This window comes from Lepisma saccharinum, chromosome 6 (assembly GCF_977018435.1).
Source record: "Lepisma saccharinum chromosome 6, izLepSacc3.1, whole genome shotgun sequence".
Taxonomy (NCBI): domain Eukaryota; kingdom Metazoa; phylum Arthropoda; class Insecta; order Zygentoma; family Lepismatidae; genus Lepisma; species Lepisma saccharinum.
In genome coordinates, this window is record NC_139234.1 from 6,129,703 (window position 1) to 6,150,221 (window position 20,519).

General features: G+C 38.5%; 1 protein-coding gene across 2 annotated transcripts; it reads right to left on the minus strand.

Annotated features, from left to right (window-relative positions):
* Positions 1-878: 878 nt before the first annotated feature.
* LOC145988525 (barrier-to-autointegration factor-like) lies at positions 879-20,519 on the minus strand. 2 transcript variants are annotated; one of them, XM_083123424.1, is made up of 4 exons: positions 20,087-20,519; positions 15,473-15,629; positions 2,312-2,503; positions 879-958 (listed from the first exon to the last, which is right to left on the minus strand). In XM_083123424.1, the coding sequence occupies exons 1-3, from the start codon at positions 20,185-20,187 to the stop codon at positions 2,348-2,350; spliced, it is 414 nt and encodes a 137-aa protein (XP_082979550.1). In that variant the 5' UTR covers positions 20,188-20,519; the 3' UTR covers positions 879-958; positions 2,312-2,347. The 2 variants fall into 2 exon arrangements, with proteins under 2 accessions (XP_082979550.1, XP_082979549.1); XM_083123423.1 differs by lacking the exon at positions 879-958 and having other exon boundaries at positions 1,064-2,503; positions 20,087-20,518.

Genomic DNA, 20,519 nt, shown 5'->3' on the forward strand with positions numbered 1-20,519 from the left:
TCATGTTGGCAGTCTTGAATTATTCGATGCATAATACGCACCACAATTGTTGGGGGCAAAAATTTTGGAAAAAAGTGCACATTATACATGAGTAAATACGGTATGTTGTTAATCAGTGTTGGAAGTTTTGAGGAAAGTATTTCTTTATAACATTATGTTGCTATTCTCTCTGCCATTTTCAATACTCCTTTCTATCAAGCCAAGATGTACTGCTATCCATTGAGAACTTTTTGAAACTACAATCAGCAGCTATTACATAACTGCCAGACCTACCTACTGACTTTACTGTAGGACAGTGGTTCCCAAAATTTTTCGTTTCACGGCACTCTTACTTTTTCAAAATTTTCCTGCTGCATCCAAGGCAGAACGTAGGCCTATCGAACACTTGCAATGCTCCGTTAGTGTGGTTAGGTTGCTTGCCAAATAAACACACATTTCAAATTCAGAAACATTTTATATATAAAAAGTCCTGTCCTGAAAAACCATGTGCAGACTTAACAAGTAAGTGTCATTTCAGTGAAAATATTGGAACATTTCGTGGCACCCCTGTAAGGCAGCCACGGCACCCACTTTGGGAACCACTGCTGTAGGAGACAGTAAACAAAACAAACAAAAGTTGCTGCGAAATATCAACCTTTTGTTTTTGTGTGTCTACTGTCTCCATTACATATTTTTATTTATCTGCCCTACTGGTTCTTTTTCACATTTTATTCCAGAGTTTTTGTCTCTATATATATATATATATAATCAAAATTTATTAAATATCGGTATCAGAATTGTACAATTTACTGCTTCGTCACATTATTAGCTTTATGCATTTTAATTTTGTACTCATGCTAATGGCATAAGTTACCAGTAAAAACTGAAAAGTAAAAGTTCAGAACTATTTTTTTTTTTTATGAATGAAAACTCAGGAGATTAAGAACATTTTCCTTGTAATTAACATGAAACTGCTATGCTGAAAAAAAGAAGTGTATCCAGGGTTATTGAACATGCTAGAAAAAGGACAATAGATATGATATTAATATATATTTTTCTTGTCTAAAGTTTCTTATTTGTTAGCCTTTTGCATGGTTTATTTGCAAGAAATATGAAATAAGGCAAAATATTTTGCTTCAGGGTACACAACTTTGTGGACACCCAGTATTAAATAGATACATAAAAGAGTAAACCCATTGAAATTCAATGTGTGGGATCAAATTCATCGTTTTGAAACAATCAATGAATCATTATCATTCATTTAGCTTGCTTGTTTCATAACAAATTGATATCAGTTTTTTAAAAAATGTAAGTACAAACGTTCCAGTGCACTTATAATATTGGTACAAAGTTGTTGATAGAAGCCATTGGAGTATATTTATATATGGATGTGCATTCACGTATATTTCTTTTGTTAACAAGAACTGTTGTTGATTTGGAGATAAAACACATTGATTACTGGACTCAAGATCTCCCCATCTATAGCTAAAGCTTCAAGTTGTGGTGTGGGCATGGATGTTTATTCTCATTATTTTTATCTGTATGAAGTTTGGTCCTAGAGTAGCCACCATATGCAAGTCCAGAGCCAATCACAACACATCTAACATAAATCAACTTATCTACTTCCCCCCCCCCCAAATTTTCATTCTTAACAGCCATCACAAATATTCACAAAGTATGAAAATCAACCAATTTACTAAAAGTTAAATAAATTCTGAACAACAGTAATGTTAAATACAAAAAATGTTTATTGTTTATACACAATCCATAAATTGTTTTGGCGAACACGAATTAACGTATAAATTAATTCCTCTATACCAAAAATTTCACCTGTGTTGTTTACCACACACACAAATAAACAACAATTCCACGTGACTTTCAAAAATATGTTGTTTATTGACCTACTGATCTTGGTGACACACTGTTACCATTCACAAAAGGCATAGAATATCTTCAGGTCAGCGATTCACCAAAATCAATAGGCAAATAACTGTTCTTACACAGGTCAGGTAGGAATACTGTATATTTGTGCAAAAGGTGAATGAACATGTCATTGTATATTGTACTTGTAACTGAACAATAACTTTTTTAAAAAATATATGTTAAATTACAGCAGAACCTTGGTTTTACGTTTTGCATGGGACCAAGATGAAATAACTTAAAATGTGGGAAAATTCTATAGCATTTTGCCCTACTGGGACCAAAATGATTGAATGTGTAATGAAGCAAAATGTAAAACCAAGGTTCCACTGTCTTCATAGAACAACAGTGATATTGAACTTGCAAATGCTATACGTTTACTGTTCAGTCAATGATCATGATTCTGACTTACATGAACAACAACTGCATGCATCACCTTGCATCATCATCAGTTCAAGTTGTGCTTTTTTCCATAGTAAACCAGCAGGGCTTTGTATATCCCGTACGCATCTCTTGGAGTTGCTTTTCCACTCTCTATGAGCCATGGCTCAAACCTCTTTCTGGCTCTGTCCATTTGGAGAAATTGGTCGTAAACTTGCTTTGCCTAGAAAGAAGCCAAAAGAAGTTATCAAAATATGTCTACCACTTGAGTGAAAGTACAAAATATGTAGCATGTTCACATACTTCAATGGCATACATACATAGAGGGTGCCACCAGACAACTTTTCTTAGTGCCAACCCAGTGGCAGAGCTAATATACTTTTCTTAATAATATTTCGCTGAGTTACGAAGTTAATACCATGCAAACTGTAAAAATTCACTTACAAAAATATACAATTCCATGTGACTTGCAAAAAACTATTGTTTATTGACCTATTGCTGCCAGAATCCAGGTTTAATTCTGGTCGTCTGCACTTTTTTTTTTTTTTTTTTTTTTTTTTTTTTTTTTTTTTTTTTTTTGCATAAATTGTTACACTACACATCCTATCCATGCCAAATTATTAGGTAATATGTAGCATGGTAGAAACTAGACACCTTCAATGATATCAGTAAAGCCTACAGAGAATTTAACATGGGTAATTCAGTGAAAAACCAGGGCTGGCTCAAGAACAGTTGGTAGGTCAACGGCATGGTATGCCAGAAGTCTGGGTTCAAGTCTTAAGTCAGGCCTAAGAGGAACATGCAGCACTGGGTAAATGTAACAGGCAATGAACAGTGAGAAGATTGATTTATTAGTAAAGACAATTGCCAGGTTTCCTTGGCCTCCATTCTCTCCTGACACTACCACTGCACCATCAGGGAGACCCCTTAGCTAGCCTAGAATAAACGTTCCTGATACAAGATGATTATAAGTGGTTTTAAAACATTACTGCGTTGTTTACATTCAATTAGGAAAAATCACTTAAGTTTTCACAAGTGCTTGGTGCCTTATGCAATCCAGTTTGTCCCACACCCAGTGCAGCATGCAGTAATGCATTATTTATGCAGGCCTATTGATGCCAAAACAAATACAAAATCGTTCATGTGCCCTCAAACTAAAATTCCATCTGAGGTAGCTTCAAAGCTCCAAATTCTGATGCCACATTCAAATATCTGCCTAAACTAAATTTTTGGACATTAAGAAAAGAGACTAATATTTTAGGGCATATCATAAGCTATGGCTTGACTGATTTCTTTCTTTTTTAAAAATACATTGCACATGTATGCTGGGGGGCCAAATTGGGGTAACTAATGTTTAGTCCATGGGAACTGTTATTTGCATAGCAACCAGATCTTTTGGAAGATGGATATGGTATTCCATTTGGATTAAATCAGCCAAGACAATTAAATATGTCAGCCTCATAATTTTGGCATGGTTAATGCATGGAGAAGATATTTCAGCTTGAAATATCCACAAAAATAATGGAAAAAACACAAGTGTGATATATCTATTGTGAACAAACTGTATTGAAGCAGATTTAAAAGTGTGTGTGTAGCTATCATGTGTTGTATAGTAGGTAAAGGTAAAAGTTCCCCATGCATATAGCACCATGTCATGAAGGCACATTCAGGGAATATGGGAGTAGGGCCCAACATATTCTCGATCTCGGCCATTTTGGAGGTAATGTGATCACAAACTCTGGCTGCCTTTAACCCCAAGGAACCATTGATTTCAGGCTGGGTGAGTCCCAGAGCTGCTTTATGCAGGGACAAGACTGGAAAAATTCCAACTTTAGATCACCCACCCCAAGATTCGAACCTGGATCTTCTGCATGGCAGTCAGACAGCATGTTGACTCTCTCTCTTTTTTTTTTTTTACATTTGTAATAAATGTAATACCCTGAGCAGTAGTATCCCCCACTTTCTCTCAATTTTCACATTGGGACAAACGCAAACATCCACATCCGAACCAGGATTCAAACCCGGGATCCCTGGCATTGCAGCATGCTGTGCTAACCACTCCGCAACGGAGGGTGACTAAACCACCACAGCTATCAAGTATTAGTATAGTATTGCAATGCGCAAACCTGGGAACTGATCACAGATCTATTAACTGTTACGCCATCCAGGAAGAGTAGAATCAAACTGCTGGTCAAATATAGTACGTAGTATTTTAGATAATTTAATCATTCGTCCCGCACTGTGGCTGTGCTTTGAGCTTCGGCTACAGGAGCATGCACGTTCGAGTCTACTGAGGGAAACGTAACAACTTTTCTCCTGAGATTTCGGCCTGTGTATGAGACTGGTGAACACTCACTCACCATCATGATTAAATTGGGGAGCTACAAATGAGTAGCGTAACCCGGTCATGGAAACCTACACCAACGAGTGGAGGTTCATCTTGCTGACCACACATCACCCCGTAATTGGTTGGATGATCTCCCACCTCGGAGTAGGATCAGGTCGAAGCGTGGCTGGCAAATGGTAAGTTGGCCTAGGCCCTCAATGGTCTGTTGCACTATGGGTAATGTATGTTTTTATTGAATCATTTCAAAGGTGTGAGACCTTGATTGTCAATTCTTAACTATGTTAACAGAAAATATTAAACAGTTTTTGATTTATTGAACTAAAAGAGTAGAAATTTAATGTTCCAATATACCAGGTGTATAAGCTTAAATCTGCTGTTTTGTAATCAGAAAAACACATGGTTTGTTCATAGAAAGCAACAAGAAATTTATTCAAAGTACTTGCCCTCGCGAGCTACACATTTTGCCCACCTCTCGGCCAATTTGTTGATACCATGCCAAAAAAAGTCCTTCTCTTTTGAGGCAAACCACTCATCAACCATTTTCGGACGTCTGCATACGAATCGAAGTGCTGCTCAGTGAAGGGAAGGGGCCAGGTCTGGTGAATAGGTGGGATGGGGTAGCACCTCCCAGTTGCGTGTCTCCAAGTAGTTTTGGACCAGTCTTGACTTGTGCGATGGGGCGTTGTCATGGAGGAAAATCAGCTTGTTATGTCTGTTGATAATCCGGCCTTTTGTCACACAGAGCACGGTGCAATTTGATCAGTTGGTGGTAGCGGTGGGCAGTGACAGTTTCAACAGCTCAAAGTAGACGATACCCTGTTGATCCCACCAAACACACAGCATCGTCTTCCGGCCGAAGCGATTTGGTCTCGAGGAAGGTGTTGATGGTTGGCCGGGATCAACCCACAATTTCTTGCGTTTAGGATTCTCGAAATATATCCACTTTTCATTGCCAGTCACAATCCGATGCAGGAAAGACTTTCTTTTTTGTCTGGCGAGCAATATTTATCATGTGTTTTGGCATCTCTCCAGCTGCCGATCGGTCAATTCATGCGGCACCCATTTTCCGATCTTTTGAACCTTTCCCATGGCACGTAGACACATGGAAATGGCTGCTTGAGTAACACCCAATTGCTCTGCAAGCATCTTTTGCGTTTGGGTATCGTCCTCGTACAAAAGAGCCTGCAATTGATGGTCCTCAACCTTCCTGGGCCAATTTTCACGCTTCTTGTCGCTCAGGTCAAAATTGCCATCTTTGAACCAACGAAACCAATCCCTGCACGTTGTTTCCGATACAGCACTGTAACGTAGGCCTCCACAAGCACTCGATGCAATTTGGCAGCCGATTTCTTCAAATGGAAGCAGAAAAGCAGAGCTTCCTGCATATGCTCTTTTTCTGGCACAAAACTAGACATGCTTATCACAGGAATACTGTCTGTTGTTGTCTGCACGTGCTGACGATGTGCACTGATTTGTGTTGGCAGATGTCCAACTCATACAAACACCAGGTATGGCATGCCCATGGTAGCTTCATACGCTCACTAATACCATATATGAGCAAACAGCACATTTAAGCTTATACACCTGGTATTACTATCGGAGAAAATTTATTTCATTTTTAAAATATATGTATTTATAAACATAGCCTGAAAAACCTAATAAAACCCAGTTTTGCTCAGGTTTTATCTGAACAAACCTGCCAAGGTTGGGTTTTTCGAAAAAACCCAGGCAAAATGCCAACCTTGTTCGGATCCCACTTTAAACAGTAGGTCCAGTCCCGATTAGCCTTACTGTGCATAAGTGGACATAAAACTCCAACTCAATCAATCAATCAATCTGGGCTATATAAAGCCCAGAGACTACAATACCAAAGAAAAATCAGTTATAAAATGTTCATAAAATTGCTAATTTCAATAAGCTGATAATGGTGCTTTGGGAGTTGGGAATCTTTATTTATTTAGGAGTTGGCAACCTGTCTGGGCTTCAAGATTTTTCCACATACTACAGGTCTTCCCACCCTGAATTGTAGCCGCTTCAAATGCAGTTAGATCGAGGGCTAACCTTGCATTTCTTTGAAAGCAGTTTTCAAATGAACAGGAAATTTTGTATGATCTACAAAAAAATACAGAAATGGGGAAAATAGAGTAAGCATCTAAAAAACATCTCACATCCCGCAACAGTATGTTCAGCTATCACAGTTTGTTGCCACATCAAATAGAAATAGACTGGCTTTTGAAACAGTTCGAGTAACTGCACTGAAAACAGGAAATTTTAAGGTGCCGGGATTCAAACCCAGGATCCCATGATGTGCTAACAACTCCACAAAGGGGGCCAGCTACGATATTGTGAGGTAGTCCAGGTTTTGAACCCAGCCCACTGGCTTATATACAGACACATACAAAATGTGATTTATTTTGCTGTCTTGATGGCTGAGTGTATTATGTGGTAGACTGATCTTGGCACCCAAACTTCTAGGTTCCTAAGGTTCAAGACGTGGGTGTTTGGGAGTATCCTTCATACTAATTGTTCCAAGTTGCCAAAGTGGCAATAAATAATCAATGCAAAAGCATCTTGGATCGATATTCTGTGTAGTGAAATGGTTAGCACAACTGCCTTTTGTATAAGCAGTCCCAGGTTTGGTCACTTGTGGGAACTTAAACATTTTGGTGTTGACCCAGCATTGTGAGGAGAATAGGGAAGCTTCCTGCAAGCAAGAGTAGTGGAATTCAACCACGGGCGACAGAAAACAGCGGTGATGAGATCTGATGAGGTGACCACTTTGTCACCAAATGAAAAACATGTTCAGCTAGGTTTGGCTGTTGTACTTTTGAGTGTGTGCAACCTTACTCTACAGTACATAACAGTTGGGCTGAAAAGTTCGTAGGCTAACATAGTAAAAAATATTTTTTTGACAAAATTCGATTTTATTCAATATAGTTGCCTTCGAGGGCGATACAACGATTATAGCGGTCATACAATTTTTCGATGCCATTTTTATAGTACGATTTCTCTTTAGCCTCAAAATAGGCCTCAGTTTCGGCGATTACCTCTTCATCAGTGCTAAATTTCTTTCCAGCGAGCATTCTTTTAAGGTCTGCAAACAGGAAAAAGTCACTGGGGGCCAGATCTGGAGAATATGGCGGATGGGGAAGCAATTTTATTACGGTTGAATATCGCTAAACATTGCTCCGAATCATCAAAACGTTGTTGCTTTTGATCGATTGTGAGCACGCGCGGCACCCATTTTGCACACAGCTTTCGCATGTTCAAATATTCATGCACAATATGTCCAACACGTTCCTTTGATATTTTTAAAGTCTCAGCTATCTCGATCAACTTCACTTTACGATCATTTAAAATTATTTTGTGGACTTTTTTGACGTTTTCGTCGGTAACAGCCTCTTTGGGGCGTCCACTGCGTGCATCGTCTTCGATGCTCATTTCGCCTCGTTTAAATTTAGCAAACCACTTCTCAACGGTTGATTTTCCTGGTGCAGAGTCCGAATAACGTTTATCAAGCCAAGCCTTGGCTTCAACAGCATTTTTTTTTCGCCAAAAAGCAATGCTTTATTAACACACGAAATTCGTTTTTATCCATTTTTTCACAATAACAAAAGCTGCTTCACTCACAATGCTATATCTCACGAACTAATTATCCGGCAGCTGTGAAATTTATACACGTATCTTTTGAAGGTTAGTACTAAGTAAAAATCACATGGATTTAATTCTAGTAACGCCATCTATGAGTCAGCCTACGAACTTTTCAGCCCAACTGTTACTTAATCTATAGCAGCAGCTACAAATTCTAAGGTATATAAACAAAAAGGGCTCTAATCTCTGTTACGTTACGCATGGATTGTTCAGTAATTAAAAGTAAAATCTGAAAATGAACACATCACCTAACGTGTACAATATCAATTACGTGTATTTGATGTTTTGTTAATGACCAGCAGAGAAGGCCATTCAAGTCCTTATTCGCTGGTCTTTATTCACGAGCCAAGTTCAGTAATCACAATTATTGTTATTTACAAGAAATTAGGACACTGAGACATATGAAAAGTTTGGCAAAGTTGATCTATAATTCTACTCTAATTTAATTATGTGATGGGGAAGAGGTGAGTAGTGTTTTATGTCTTAAGAATCGTAAGAAATTATTTAATGGGCTGGCCAAATACTTACATTGTCTCATCACACTACATACGTTACCATAACAGCTGACTGTCGCGAGCCGCGCTTGCGATGTTCTGTACACAAACAAACACTAATAATACTGATGCACTTCTTAATAAACAATAAAGTTTGACTGTAGATGAGAGAGCACACATAATGACTGTTCGCACTGGAGTGAAGAGGAGTTTTTTTTGGAGTCTTGTGTTGAAGCTTCTTATGGGTTCAAGCGATGTACCAAAAACTGTTAGAGCAAAGTTTTTCTCTCCCGGGGGGTTGGAGCGATGTATTGGAACTGTTTTTGATGTATCTTGGTTTTCCCTTGATTCGCGGGCTACGCTGCCACCGGGGTGGAATTCCTTCTTCGCTATTGGTCAGTTGACTATAGCTCCACCCCCACGTGACTTAAAGTTTGCACGGAGGAGTGATAACCGCGTAGCATGAAAACACAATAACTCCTTGTTTGCGGGGTTGATTTGGAGGGCGAAAAGTATGTTGCTCTAACTAATTTTAGCTGTCATAACTTGGGTGTGACTAACTCACTTCGGATAATTTGTTAAAGTTATGCGTTCTGTGGCTGTCTAAACTTCACTGAGGTGAAGAGATATTTTCGGGCAGCGTTGTAGTTCAAATTTGCATATCCGTCACATTGACAGGGAAATATTCAAACTCTAGACTGGCTGGCATGCTCGCAGGAGTTATGATGTCTACACGAGCCTGTTATGTGCAGAGCTGTTGTTCAGGACTAGAGTCACGATGGGGGTTTTAAATTTTAAATTGCTTGAACTTTCGTGATTAGCTGCATCCCACCGTTGGCCTCCTGCTTCTCTAAATTTCAACCATCAAACCAAACGTGAATTGATGGTGACATGAGCCGAATGTGGACTGGATGGATATCAAAGAGTTTATTGCGGGAACACACTGGCTTCTTTCTCTTGAAGTAGGTGCAGAGATCAAATATAGACTGGGCTTCATGGGAAAGAATGCTGGTTCGTTTGAGACAGCTGTGTCCTTTTCTCAGAGACCAGAAAAATGAGATCTTGGGGAACTGCGGAGAAAGACCGTTGGTAATGGTAAATGGAAATTGGTACATCGGTCATAGGTATGCACATTCTGATAGTGCCGATTAATAGAGACGTGCATATTTCGTTTTTTAAAAGGTTTGAAGTGCATTTCCCTACCAAGTCTTGTCACGAAAGTATGCAAAACGAACTGCAAAATGTGAAATAAACTCTTTAGACACAAAATGTAGAGTTTATTTACTGATGAGCCACTTTCTGAAGTCTGCATTATTCTGCAAATCACATTAAAATTTATTAATTGTGCTGCAAATATTTGTGAAGCAAAAATGGCCTCCTTTACACAGCAGAACTACATAAATATTTTATTAGAAGGGAAATGTTTCTTTTGTGTAATAAGTATAGATTTTAAATCAAATTTGGAGTTTTATTCACCATTTTAACACTGATATACAATTTTTTAATAGTTTTTGACACAGAAATGTGCTAATTTTTGCACCAAAATCTTGATGTTTTATTCACCATACATACATAGTTCTACCTAGCGGCGGCTCAAGGGGGAGAGCCGCCGTGCCATGGCACTACCCTCAGAAGAAATGCATACATAGCCCAAGTATTGTTAAATTAATACATTGATAGTTTACAGACAAGGAGATTCGAGTCTTGCAATCGGTCAAGCTGACGTTATGACCGCCCCAACCACAGACTAGATACGACCGCCCCAACCTCCTCACTGCGTGCATTGCCAGCTGTTTTGTATCCTCGGCGAGGCAGCGGTCCGCGCCACCCAAGAGCTGCCCTAACCAAGTTGAAACACGTGAGAAGTCTCAGTGAGTAACATTTCCACCATGAGCCGGGAAGAAGGTGGCAGGGGGTGGTGTAATTGTGTATTTAGTGAAGTGTCCTGTAGTGTATAAAGATAGGTTAGTGAGTGAAGATGAATCATATTAGTGTGTTATTACTTAAACCCACAGTTTTCCACGTTACCAAACAAGGATAAACATCTTGGCCAGTGGGGCAACCTCAAGGAGGGAGCGGGAGCATTGCGGAGCTGCTTTTTTTCCCTCCCCCCCCCCCTTTCTCGATTTCTTGATCACGTTGACACTACCCATCACACTTGCCGCCGGCCGCCACTGGTTCTACCTATTAATTACACTAGAGCAGGACCACCAAACCGTCAATCATGAGATACTGGTCATTCACAGATATATTTTCAGTGGCAATGTGAAATGGCTGGCTTTACACTGTATGTGCTGGCAGCGATCTTGAAGAAAATTTTGCAAGGTTGCTTCATTATGCTTCCCACTATAGGTGGTGGATAGAACTGTCAATATTTTGAAGCTACAACAAGAATTCTACACATAGACTCTTCGAATTACAGAATATCATCTGCAATTCTTAACCCATCGAGACAAAATTAGAAGTGAAGAAATACGAAATAAACGGAAGGTCAAAGCAATGGTGGAAAAAATTTAAAAATATCAGTTAAAGTGTAATCAACATGTTCCGAGGATGCCAGATACCCATTTGCCTCAAAAATTATTAAATTAATGCCAAAAGGAAAGATATTTAGGAAGTCCATATTTCTGATGGAATGATCAATTTTGTAGTTACCTGATTACCTAGGCCTGCAAGAGGAGGTTTTCCCACTTTAACATTAATCTGTGTAGAATCTAATACAGAGTGGTTCCCTGATAAAGACCATGATAATTCATGTTTTCAAGCCAAACTTTATAGAAATTCAAGAGTAAAGAAGCAGAGATTTTTTTACTATTTTCAACCTTACATACTTCCGTCTCTCAACACCCCCATAAATATATTAACAGTATCAAAAAATTCTAATTCAGTTCAATTAAACGCTATACATATTTCAAATATTAATTTAAGGTTCGGAGATTACATTTGTCAATTCGCATACTGAGACTCGAAATACACAAGTTACGGGATATAGTAATCTACAAAAAAATGTTAATTGTATAACAGTTTCGAACTCAAATTTACTCTTATCATGCAATATTCTTCCATCTGTCAGATAGATTGCTCTGCGAAGGACACTAAGAAAGTATTTTGTTTTATTTTCCATGCAACTTTTTTTTTTCCTTTCTCGATTAAATAAAAGCTAAACTCTGAAAACCTTGCTTAAGGCATCTGAAAATATGTATAAATTCAACAGGATTTGGATTAATAAAAGTTGCAATATTTCACATCTACGGAGAAAAATTCATGCATAATTCCCGGAACAAATAATTAATGCAGAATTCTCGTTGAGTAACCACCCTGCAATACTGTCTATGGGCATGGTTATACAGCACAGTTGGCAATACTCTGTTCCTTCTCTATATCTGAAAGTCTAGTTAGCAAATGTAATGTTCCATGCTCAGTGACTAGTCAATCAGCTCCGAATCTGAATATATGTATTATTTTGCCTATACATTACAAATTAAGAATTATTTTGTTGCAAGTAGACAGTTGGGTTAGAATAGAAACCATCTCAGTGGAAGCATATTCTGCCTGTATGTTTGGGTCTATCAAGCGAGTCCCACTTTGAATTACTTATAATTAATTTCATGGCCATGGACCATCTGATTTTTTTTTTGTTTGTTTGTGTGTGTGTGTAGTTAATTCTATTATAGTTACTCCTGAAGCACTGTACATAGTTCCACACCATATGGCATTTTCCTGTTGCAGAGAAAGCATTTTGCATCCTTCAATTTGCTTAATCACCATGTAATTTTCCTTGTGGGAACACATCAAGAACAAAGTATTCAGTAACACCTGAAATGTTGTGCAGTCTGGAAGGAGATTGACTATCGTAGCAGTGTTTGTCACATCACATCGAGGCACAATAATGTAATGTAAAACCTTGACATCTCGTGCATCATGTAAATCATAAAACATCATCTACTGTACCAAGGTATTTGCATAATAAATTGTTGAAAGTAGAACTCATCTTTAGTCTCATGAGAAACTGAACTTTAACATTATTGATCATTCGCACACCAGTAAGAATAATTAACTTCAGAATACTAATCAAGTACCCCTAGGCTGAACTGAACATATATGTCAACTATCGGAATCTCAGTAAGCACCAACACACCAACCTGCAGCTCAAGACATCCTGTCTGGCCATGAAAGACAACAATTTATCTAAAGTGATTTGTTAAGAACTCTGCAACTAGTAAATGCAAAGGTCTAACATTTTCTAAAGTTAAATATCTTGCAAATGGAAGTTTAATGTGACATAAAATTATTTTTAATATCCTGTCCATTAAAAAGATAAATTTCCTCATCATTTTATGAACCATCCTTGGTAACTAACTACGTATTTTCACATCTTGAAGTGACAAGAGCAGTGGTCCTCAAACTGTGGTAGGCGTAAAGGGGGTACGCAATCGAGAATACCCACACCACAACATTTTTACTGCAGGTGTGCAGAGCAGACTTCATTGTTTCAGACTTGATAACCTTAACACTCAAGAGAAAAATAAGGCTGATTATGTCACTGACACACTTATGTTTGTTTCATATATTTTTGAAATGAAATACTCATCAGAAATCTATAATAGACTAAATTTTGAGCCGAATCTCCGCTTGAAAGTTTAAAGTGCATAACCAGACATCAAGAAACTGTGTCAGATACATCCTTCTCACTAGAAACTCAAGAGGATTTACAATTTAAAAAACTCCAAATTGTTTCTTCAATAACTCTGGAAAAATATGTGGAAATTAGTATTTTATACATATTTCTTAGCATACATGTGTTTCTCACATTTTTATTTTTGTAACTTATCATAAAGATTGGAAACGTAGGAACACCCAATAAAACAATAAATGTTGGATATTAATGTTTATTTGTTTACCATCTTTCCACCCAAATGCCATTTTCCTCTACTGTAGATACATGTCGCCAACATACCAAAAATGTCCCACCAATCAAGCAGTCAAAAAAATTCTCCAAAACCCACTATTTGGGAAAAAAACCTATGGTAGGGATACATTAGGCATTTAGCTACGACTAAAGGGTACAATGAGAAAAAAAGTTTGAGAACAGCTGGATTAGATAATCTCACTTTCAGTGTTATCACTAGAGACCGGATGTTTAGGCACTAAAAATATATAAAATAGGCAGGCAAATAAGCACTTATAATTTTCAAAATAGGCAGTAAAATAGGCATTAAAATACAAATAGCCAATAAACAGCAGTTCGAACTAAGAAACTGTTTAAATGCATTTCAATTTTGTACTGTATGGTTTGGAAGTCTCTGAATAAGAAGCACTAATTGCTGTTGCACATCACAACAAGGTATTTCTTTAGGGGATCAACTGACAAGTTATGTCTGCGATCGGACAACACATTTTTTAGAATTGAAAAAGATCTTTCAACATCCACAGATGTTACCGGAGCATACTTAAAGCCCGTAAGAAGGTGTGGATCTAACTCAGTTTGTATATTTTCACCCCTCAGAACTTGTTGAATTGCCCTTAATTTGTCCAAGTCCTTATTAGCTGCAATAACTGGCTAACATTTCTCACGAACAGCCTGACCTTTAGCACCTGATACAACACAAATTTGGTCAACTGCAGAATGAAAACGGTCCATAGAATTTATCAGTGTTTCACTTCTCTCTTCCAGTAATGTTATTGTGTCTGGCAAATTTGAATAATGGGTGGTGGTGAATCCTAAGTCGTTTCGCACAACAGAATTGTTCAAAAGACGCTGTGTTACGCAAATTGATATTGCATCATCTTCAGATAGGGAATTAATTACTTCAGCCACCTTCTGATAGTTGGTCGCGTAATATACTGCAGCAGATATCCAAGTACCCCATATAGTTAGTATTGGCTTTGGAGGCAAAGCAAGTTCAGGGGCTGTTTCTTTAAACAAAAGAACCCGGGATGGTGCTTTGAGGAATATATCCTTAGCATTGGAAATTAAAGAGTCAACTTCGGGAAATGAAACACGAATTTCCTCTGCAACTCGATGGAGAGCATGCGCGAGACATGTTATGTGCAGCATAGCGGGGAAAATAACTTTAAGGGTCGTTGCTGCTTTGTTCTATATGGCGCTGCATCTGTTACAAACAAAAGCACATCTTCAAGCTTAACACCATCCGGAAATTGTAACACCGAGTTCAGTCATGTCCCAATTTTAAATAAAATGCCTAAAATAGGCAATATCTGGCATTTATGAAATAATATAGGCAATATCGTATGAAATAGGCAAAATAAAATTGCCTTTAAATGAAGCTAATCCCTCCCCCCTGGCCTTCACAACACTCGTTTTCATCATATCTCTAACAGGAAAGAATAGGCATTTTGCCTAACATCCGGTCTCTAGTTATCACTAAGGTAAATTTCAGTCCAAAGCATCAAGCAACTCATGTCACTTTAAAACAAACCCTCGGTTATCAATGTAAACTTTCAAACCGAAGAGACAAGACAAGCTGCATACGTCACCTCTGTTGTTCATGCACGAGGAGTAATTTCTTGCTTGCAGACTGAAGGGAACTATGTTGCTTGTCACTTTGGCATGAACCCCTGCTGTCATTTGTCACCTGTTGTGTCACTTCAGTCTGAAATCTCCCTAACAACCAACAATGTGGTGCTCTACTCTTTTATTAATTTAAAATTAACTAATGTATATAATTTCAGGACTTACTAGCGTAAAGCCTTGTTGAATCAGTTCTTTCCCTATGAAATTTCCAACCCCTGGAATGTCCGTGACAGGCTTCTCTCTCATTGGTTCACCAATGAAGTCAAAGTACTTCTTTCTTCCACCTCCACTTTCCTTTCTTTTGGCCAGTTTCGACAACCTCCTACAAGAAAGGAAAGTCAAATATATGCTGATCAAAAATTGGGAAAACTTGACACTCATGCTCTCATTACAAAGGTTTAATGTGAATAATGTTAATTTATCTTGCACATACAACATAAAGCAGTGACACCATTCTCTTTAAAAATCTCTTGTATTAAACAGTCACAGTTCTGAGTGTACATAGATTTTCAGAAGTTGTACAGGATTATGAGGGATGTGTTTAGAACGTTGAAAATGATTGTGGAAGTAAGTTTGAAGTTTGGAAAAATAAATTTGTGCATTTTAAAGAGCCTATTATTATGTTGTGAAAAGTAGGTTGTGCAAGTGACCATGCCCACAAATTGCTGCTGTCTGATGCATTCTTTTCACGTGCTAAAATGTGAACATGTGAAGGAGATAGTACCACCACAGGCACATAAGGAACAAAAATTATGCTACCCTGACCAGCCTAACCTACTGAAATTACCATAAGTAAGCAGGATGAAAAAATGAGTAAGTACTCAGAAAACCTGTTCAGTACAGCACATTCGGTTTAGCCTGGCCTCTGGCATGCGCAAAGCAGGAAATGTTTGTCATCTGCGGAAGGCATCACGTGACTCATAGGAGCAGTTTTACAATTCTACTAGACATGAAAGTGGAAAAGGCTATGTGCAGTTTACTTACAAATCTAAATTAGGATGCTGTCCTTCATTATCGTGAAATTTGTTAATTGTTCTACGAATAACAAACATGTCAAATTTGTCCACATAACTTTTAAATTTCTTTCTTCTGCGTGCTTTGTTAGGAGTTACTAATCCATTCCCAGTTACCTTGTAGCATTCATTTTAGTATAAGAGGCATTTCAAAGTACTTACTGACATACCAGTAGCCGCGGAAACACATTTTTGTACTTGTTTAACATTCGACACAAAGCCACTGTCAGCTTCTTTCTTCATTAACTTATGCATGTTGAGATAATTTCTCAACTCCAATCTTCTTTCCAGTTTTCATTTTCACCTCAGCTTCCATTGAATAAAAACACCCTAAGCAACACAGGAGAACAATCACCTTCCTTGTGGTAACGTGATCTGCGGTCTAAGGCACTGCTTTGGGCTCAGACTGCTGGGTTCTCATCCTGTGGCAACCCACCATCGTGAGTAAATTGGGGAGCTACAAGTGAGTACCGTAATCCGGCTGGGGGTTCGACGTGCTGACCCCATTACCGGTTCAAGAACTCCACACCTCTAGGTAGGATTGTGGGAGGCAGACTGGCAGTCGGGAGACAGGCCAAGGCCCTTCAAGGGCTGACGCACCACAGATTATTATTATATACTTCTATACAATTCTGTACTTGGCAAACAGCCATTCATTTCTTAGTTACGAACTGCCCCTCCTACCTAGGTCAAATATGTGAGGTACGAAGAGGTTTCCAGTATCAGTTCATGGAATAAGTTTGTGTACCATGCAGTGTTCAGGTGTGTACATTCTTCTTACCGCCGAAAATGTTTGAAAATTTTGGTCAGTAAAAGCTTTCGTAGTTAGGTTAGGTGGGTCAGGTTTAGTTCTCTTCTCATAAAAATAGCATTCATTCATACCATGATGAAATCGCAATAAAACAAAAGGAACTTGGACCATTTTTTTTTATTGGTTAGGTTAGGCAGGTATTTTAGCATTAAAATAAGGTCCCTAAATGCACTCTACTACTGATAACACTAATGCTGAAATCAAAGACGAAACCCCTTTGAGCCACCTGTGAACATTCAGGAAGAGGGAAATAGCGGTAGTAGTCTGTGGAATGCATGCGAAACTGCGAGTTTGCGCCCATAAATTGAACTTCTTTGAAATGAAAACTGTGCTGATTAGTTTCAGGAAGGTTCCAATTTACTTCTACATTCATTCTCACTAGTCTATGATACTTAATGTTGCTTCTATCAACGGAAAATGCCTTGTCCAGGGGAAGCACGCATGCTTGCGTAAGGTATTTTTAAAGTTTTTGTTTTTTTGACCAAATTTACAATACCGGAAGTATCTTCAATTGCTTTCAAATTTGGCATACTCACTAATTTTGGCCTCTTAATTACAAATTTGCAGTTCAAATTTGGCGGTCACGACTAGAAATTGCAAAATAAGTAAAAAAAAAAGTGGGTCCGTGAACGGAGTAAACACCATTGATTTATGAAGAAAACAACTATTTTTTGCAATGATTAGTGTTTCAAAACTATGTTTATGATGACCCTTAATTTTAACTATGCTTGTCTAACCTAACCTTTCCGTGAATGGTTCGTAGGACAAACATGTTTTGTACCTTTACACAAGACACCATTTTCTCACATGCAAATCTACACACCATGCAAAGGATCTCACTCATTGCACAACACTTGAGCAACACTGTGTTCACAAGGTAGCAAGACCGTTTTGCGAAAAGGAAGGGTAACGGTTCCGATTGTTTTATGATTTCTCCTAGCACAAAGACTAATTTAAAAAAAAGGTAAAGTGCTCCCCTGCGCTTAACACTACACGTATAGGGGGTTTGGGGGTAACGCCCCACACTTTCTTGATCCGGTCCTGAGTGGGGGTGATGTGATCAGCATCACACCCCTGACTGCCTTTACCCCCCAGGTACCCATGTCCTCCGATGCTGGGTGGGTGCCGGGGCCGCTTCCAACATTAGAAAGGATCGAACCCAGGACCTTTAGCATGGTAGTCAGACGCGTTACCGACTGAGCCACCACGGCCACAAAGACTAATTATCGTAGAATTTTGGAAATCATTGTCACACGAAATTTGAACCTTCCTTAAAGTAATGAGCACTGTTTGGACTCGAAAATAAGTTATTTATGTTGAAAAAACAACTCGAAAATTACCTTACGCACTTGTCATGGACAAGATATTCTCCGTCGACAAGCAACAGTAAATATCATAGAAGTGTGGGAATGAATGTAGAAGTAAATCGGAACCTTAGTAGAATGCATTTAGGGACTTTATTTTAATGCTAAGGGAACCAAACCTAACCCCGAAAGCATATATTGAACAAAACCTTAAGTAATCGACGTGACCGCCAAATTTTAACGGCAGATTCGTGATTACAAGGACGAAATTAGTGAGTATGCCGAATTTGAAAGCAATTGGACATACTTCCGGTATTGTAAATTTGGTAAATGTCTGTTATATCGGAGACACATTTCTTCATTTTTACAGAAGAAACTACTTACGGAAATGAGTTTCTGTAGTATTTTGAAAGTTCTTGAAGGTATTTTCTCACCGTAGAATGCTGCACAACAAGAAATAAGCACTTTTGATATAATAAACTTACATTTTGTGCAAAGCGACAACATTATGCCATTTTTTCCATTATGTACCTGCAGATGGCGTGAGCGTCGAAAGTCATGTGGTCTCGCCAGTGTTTCCAAACGTGCCTTTTTTTACCAGAATTTTATTTTTTTTAACTATGCTTACCTAACAACCCAACCTAAACTAACCTTGCCGGAAATGGTCTGTGGGGCTATTGTGAATGGTTTTTGGGGCTATCCATCAATGGTTTGTGGGGCTATCAGGGATGGTTTTTGGGGCTATACGTCAATGGTTTGTGATGACATAATGAACACGAAAGTAGGTATTTTTCGGTTAAGAAGGTTGAAACACTGCATACCCACTCCAAATCGACAAAACACAAGCACGACGTGTGATGATCCACAGCTGTTAGCGCCATATTGTATGTTCCGCAACGGAAGAAAGGACCCAAAAGAATTACTCGTAATGTGAAAAATCGAAGTTATTTTCGTGTAAAAAGCATAATGGCTCCTTCAACTATGTTCCGCAATACATAATTGGTAACTACGAAACATTTAAAACTGAAAATATCCGATAGAAATGTGTCTCCGATATAACAGACAATTGCCGTAAATTCATACCTTTTTTTTCAAACAAATAACTTTTCGAAATCCAGACAGCGCCCATTACTTTAAGGAAGGTTCAAATTTCGTGAGACAATGATTGCCAAAATTATACGATAATTAGTATTTCTGCTAGGACAATGGGGGCGAGCGATACCGTCACATGATAACCAACTTTTTATGGTACGAATTGAATGATATGGATGCCGAAAAAAAATCGTGAAACAATCGGAACCGTTACCACTTGCTCTTTCGGAGTGCTTTCGCCGCTATTTAATAATAAAAACAGTTTCTGTGCACACTAAAATAGGGAAAGAACACGTCGGAAGCCAAATCTAATATTCCTAATATAAATGACGTAAAATTATGGTTGCTGTTGTGGAATGTCGTGTGAATGCTACATTCCCTTGCGCGAAGGCTTCACTTTACTTCAAAATAACACATTTCCGCGAGCTAAAAACGACTGAAAACATTTATAAACAACAGAATCTTCATAAACCATGCAAAATATTTCACTTCCTCGAGGTGGTACATGGGGTGGAGGGTAAACAGGATGAAATTATTTATAATTTAGGAATTAAGTTACCTTCGTTGTTTGCTTGACAACTTTTTATTTGATGCCTTTTCTTGTTCCATATCTGGTCCTTCTTGTTCCATTTTAAAATCCTTATCAGTGTTGCCAGCCATTTATCGGCAATGTCCCTACAGACGTAGTCAAAATGTCCCTACAACTGACCAAATGTCCCGACGCCAAGTAATCGCGATTAAAATTACCTCCTGAGCGCTAGTGTCGCTTCCAATATGGCCGCTCTATGTAGGATAAATCTTTGTTTACATTCAGTAGTATAGCTCTTTTCAGTTCTTACGGCGGCCGGTCCTAGTTCTGCCAAGGGAAGTGGGGAGCGGGGATTACGCAACAGACCAACCAGACAACAGCAGTGGCGCCGAGAGACACGACGCGGCCGGAAAAAGCACTACGTGAAACTCGTTCTACTGGCCGCTACGTTTCTTATCGCGCT

Excerpts from the sequence above, each read along its gene's own strand:
- LOC145988525 (XM_083123424.1), bottom strand. The coding sequence starts at position 20,187 with ATGGCTGGCAACACTGATAAGGATTTTAAAATGGAACAAGAAGGACCA. Across the intron at positions 15,630-20,086 it reads TTGTCAAGCAAACAACGAAG|GAGGTTGTCGAAACTGGCCA; the intron begins GTAACTTAATTC and ends CCTTTCTTGTAG. Across the intron at positions 2,504-15,472 it reads TTCAACAAGGCTTTACGCTA|GCAAAGCAAGTTTACGACCA; the intron begins GTAAGTCCTGAA and ends GCTTCTTTCTAG.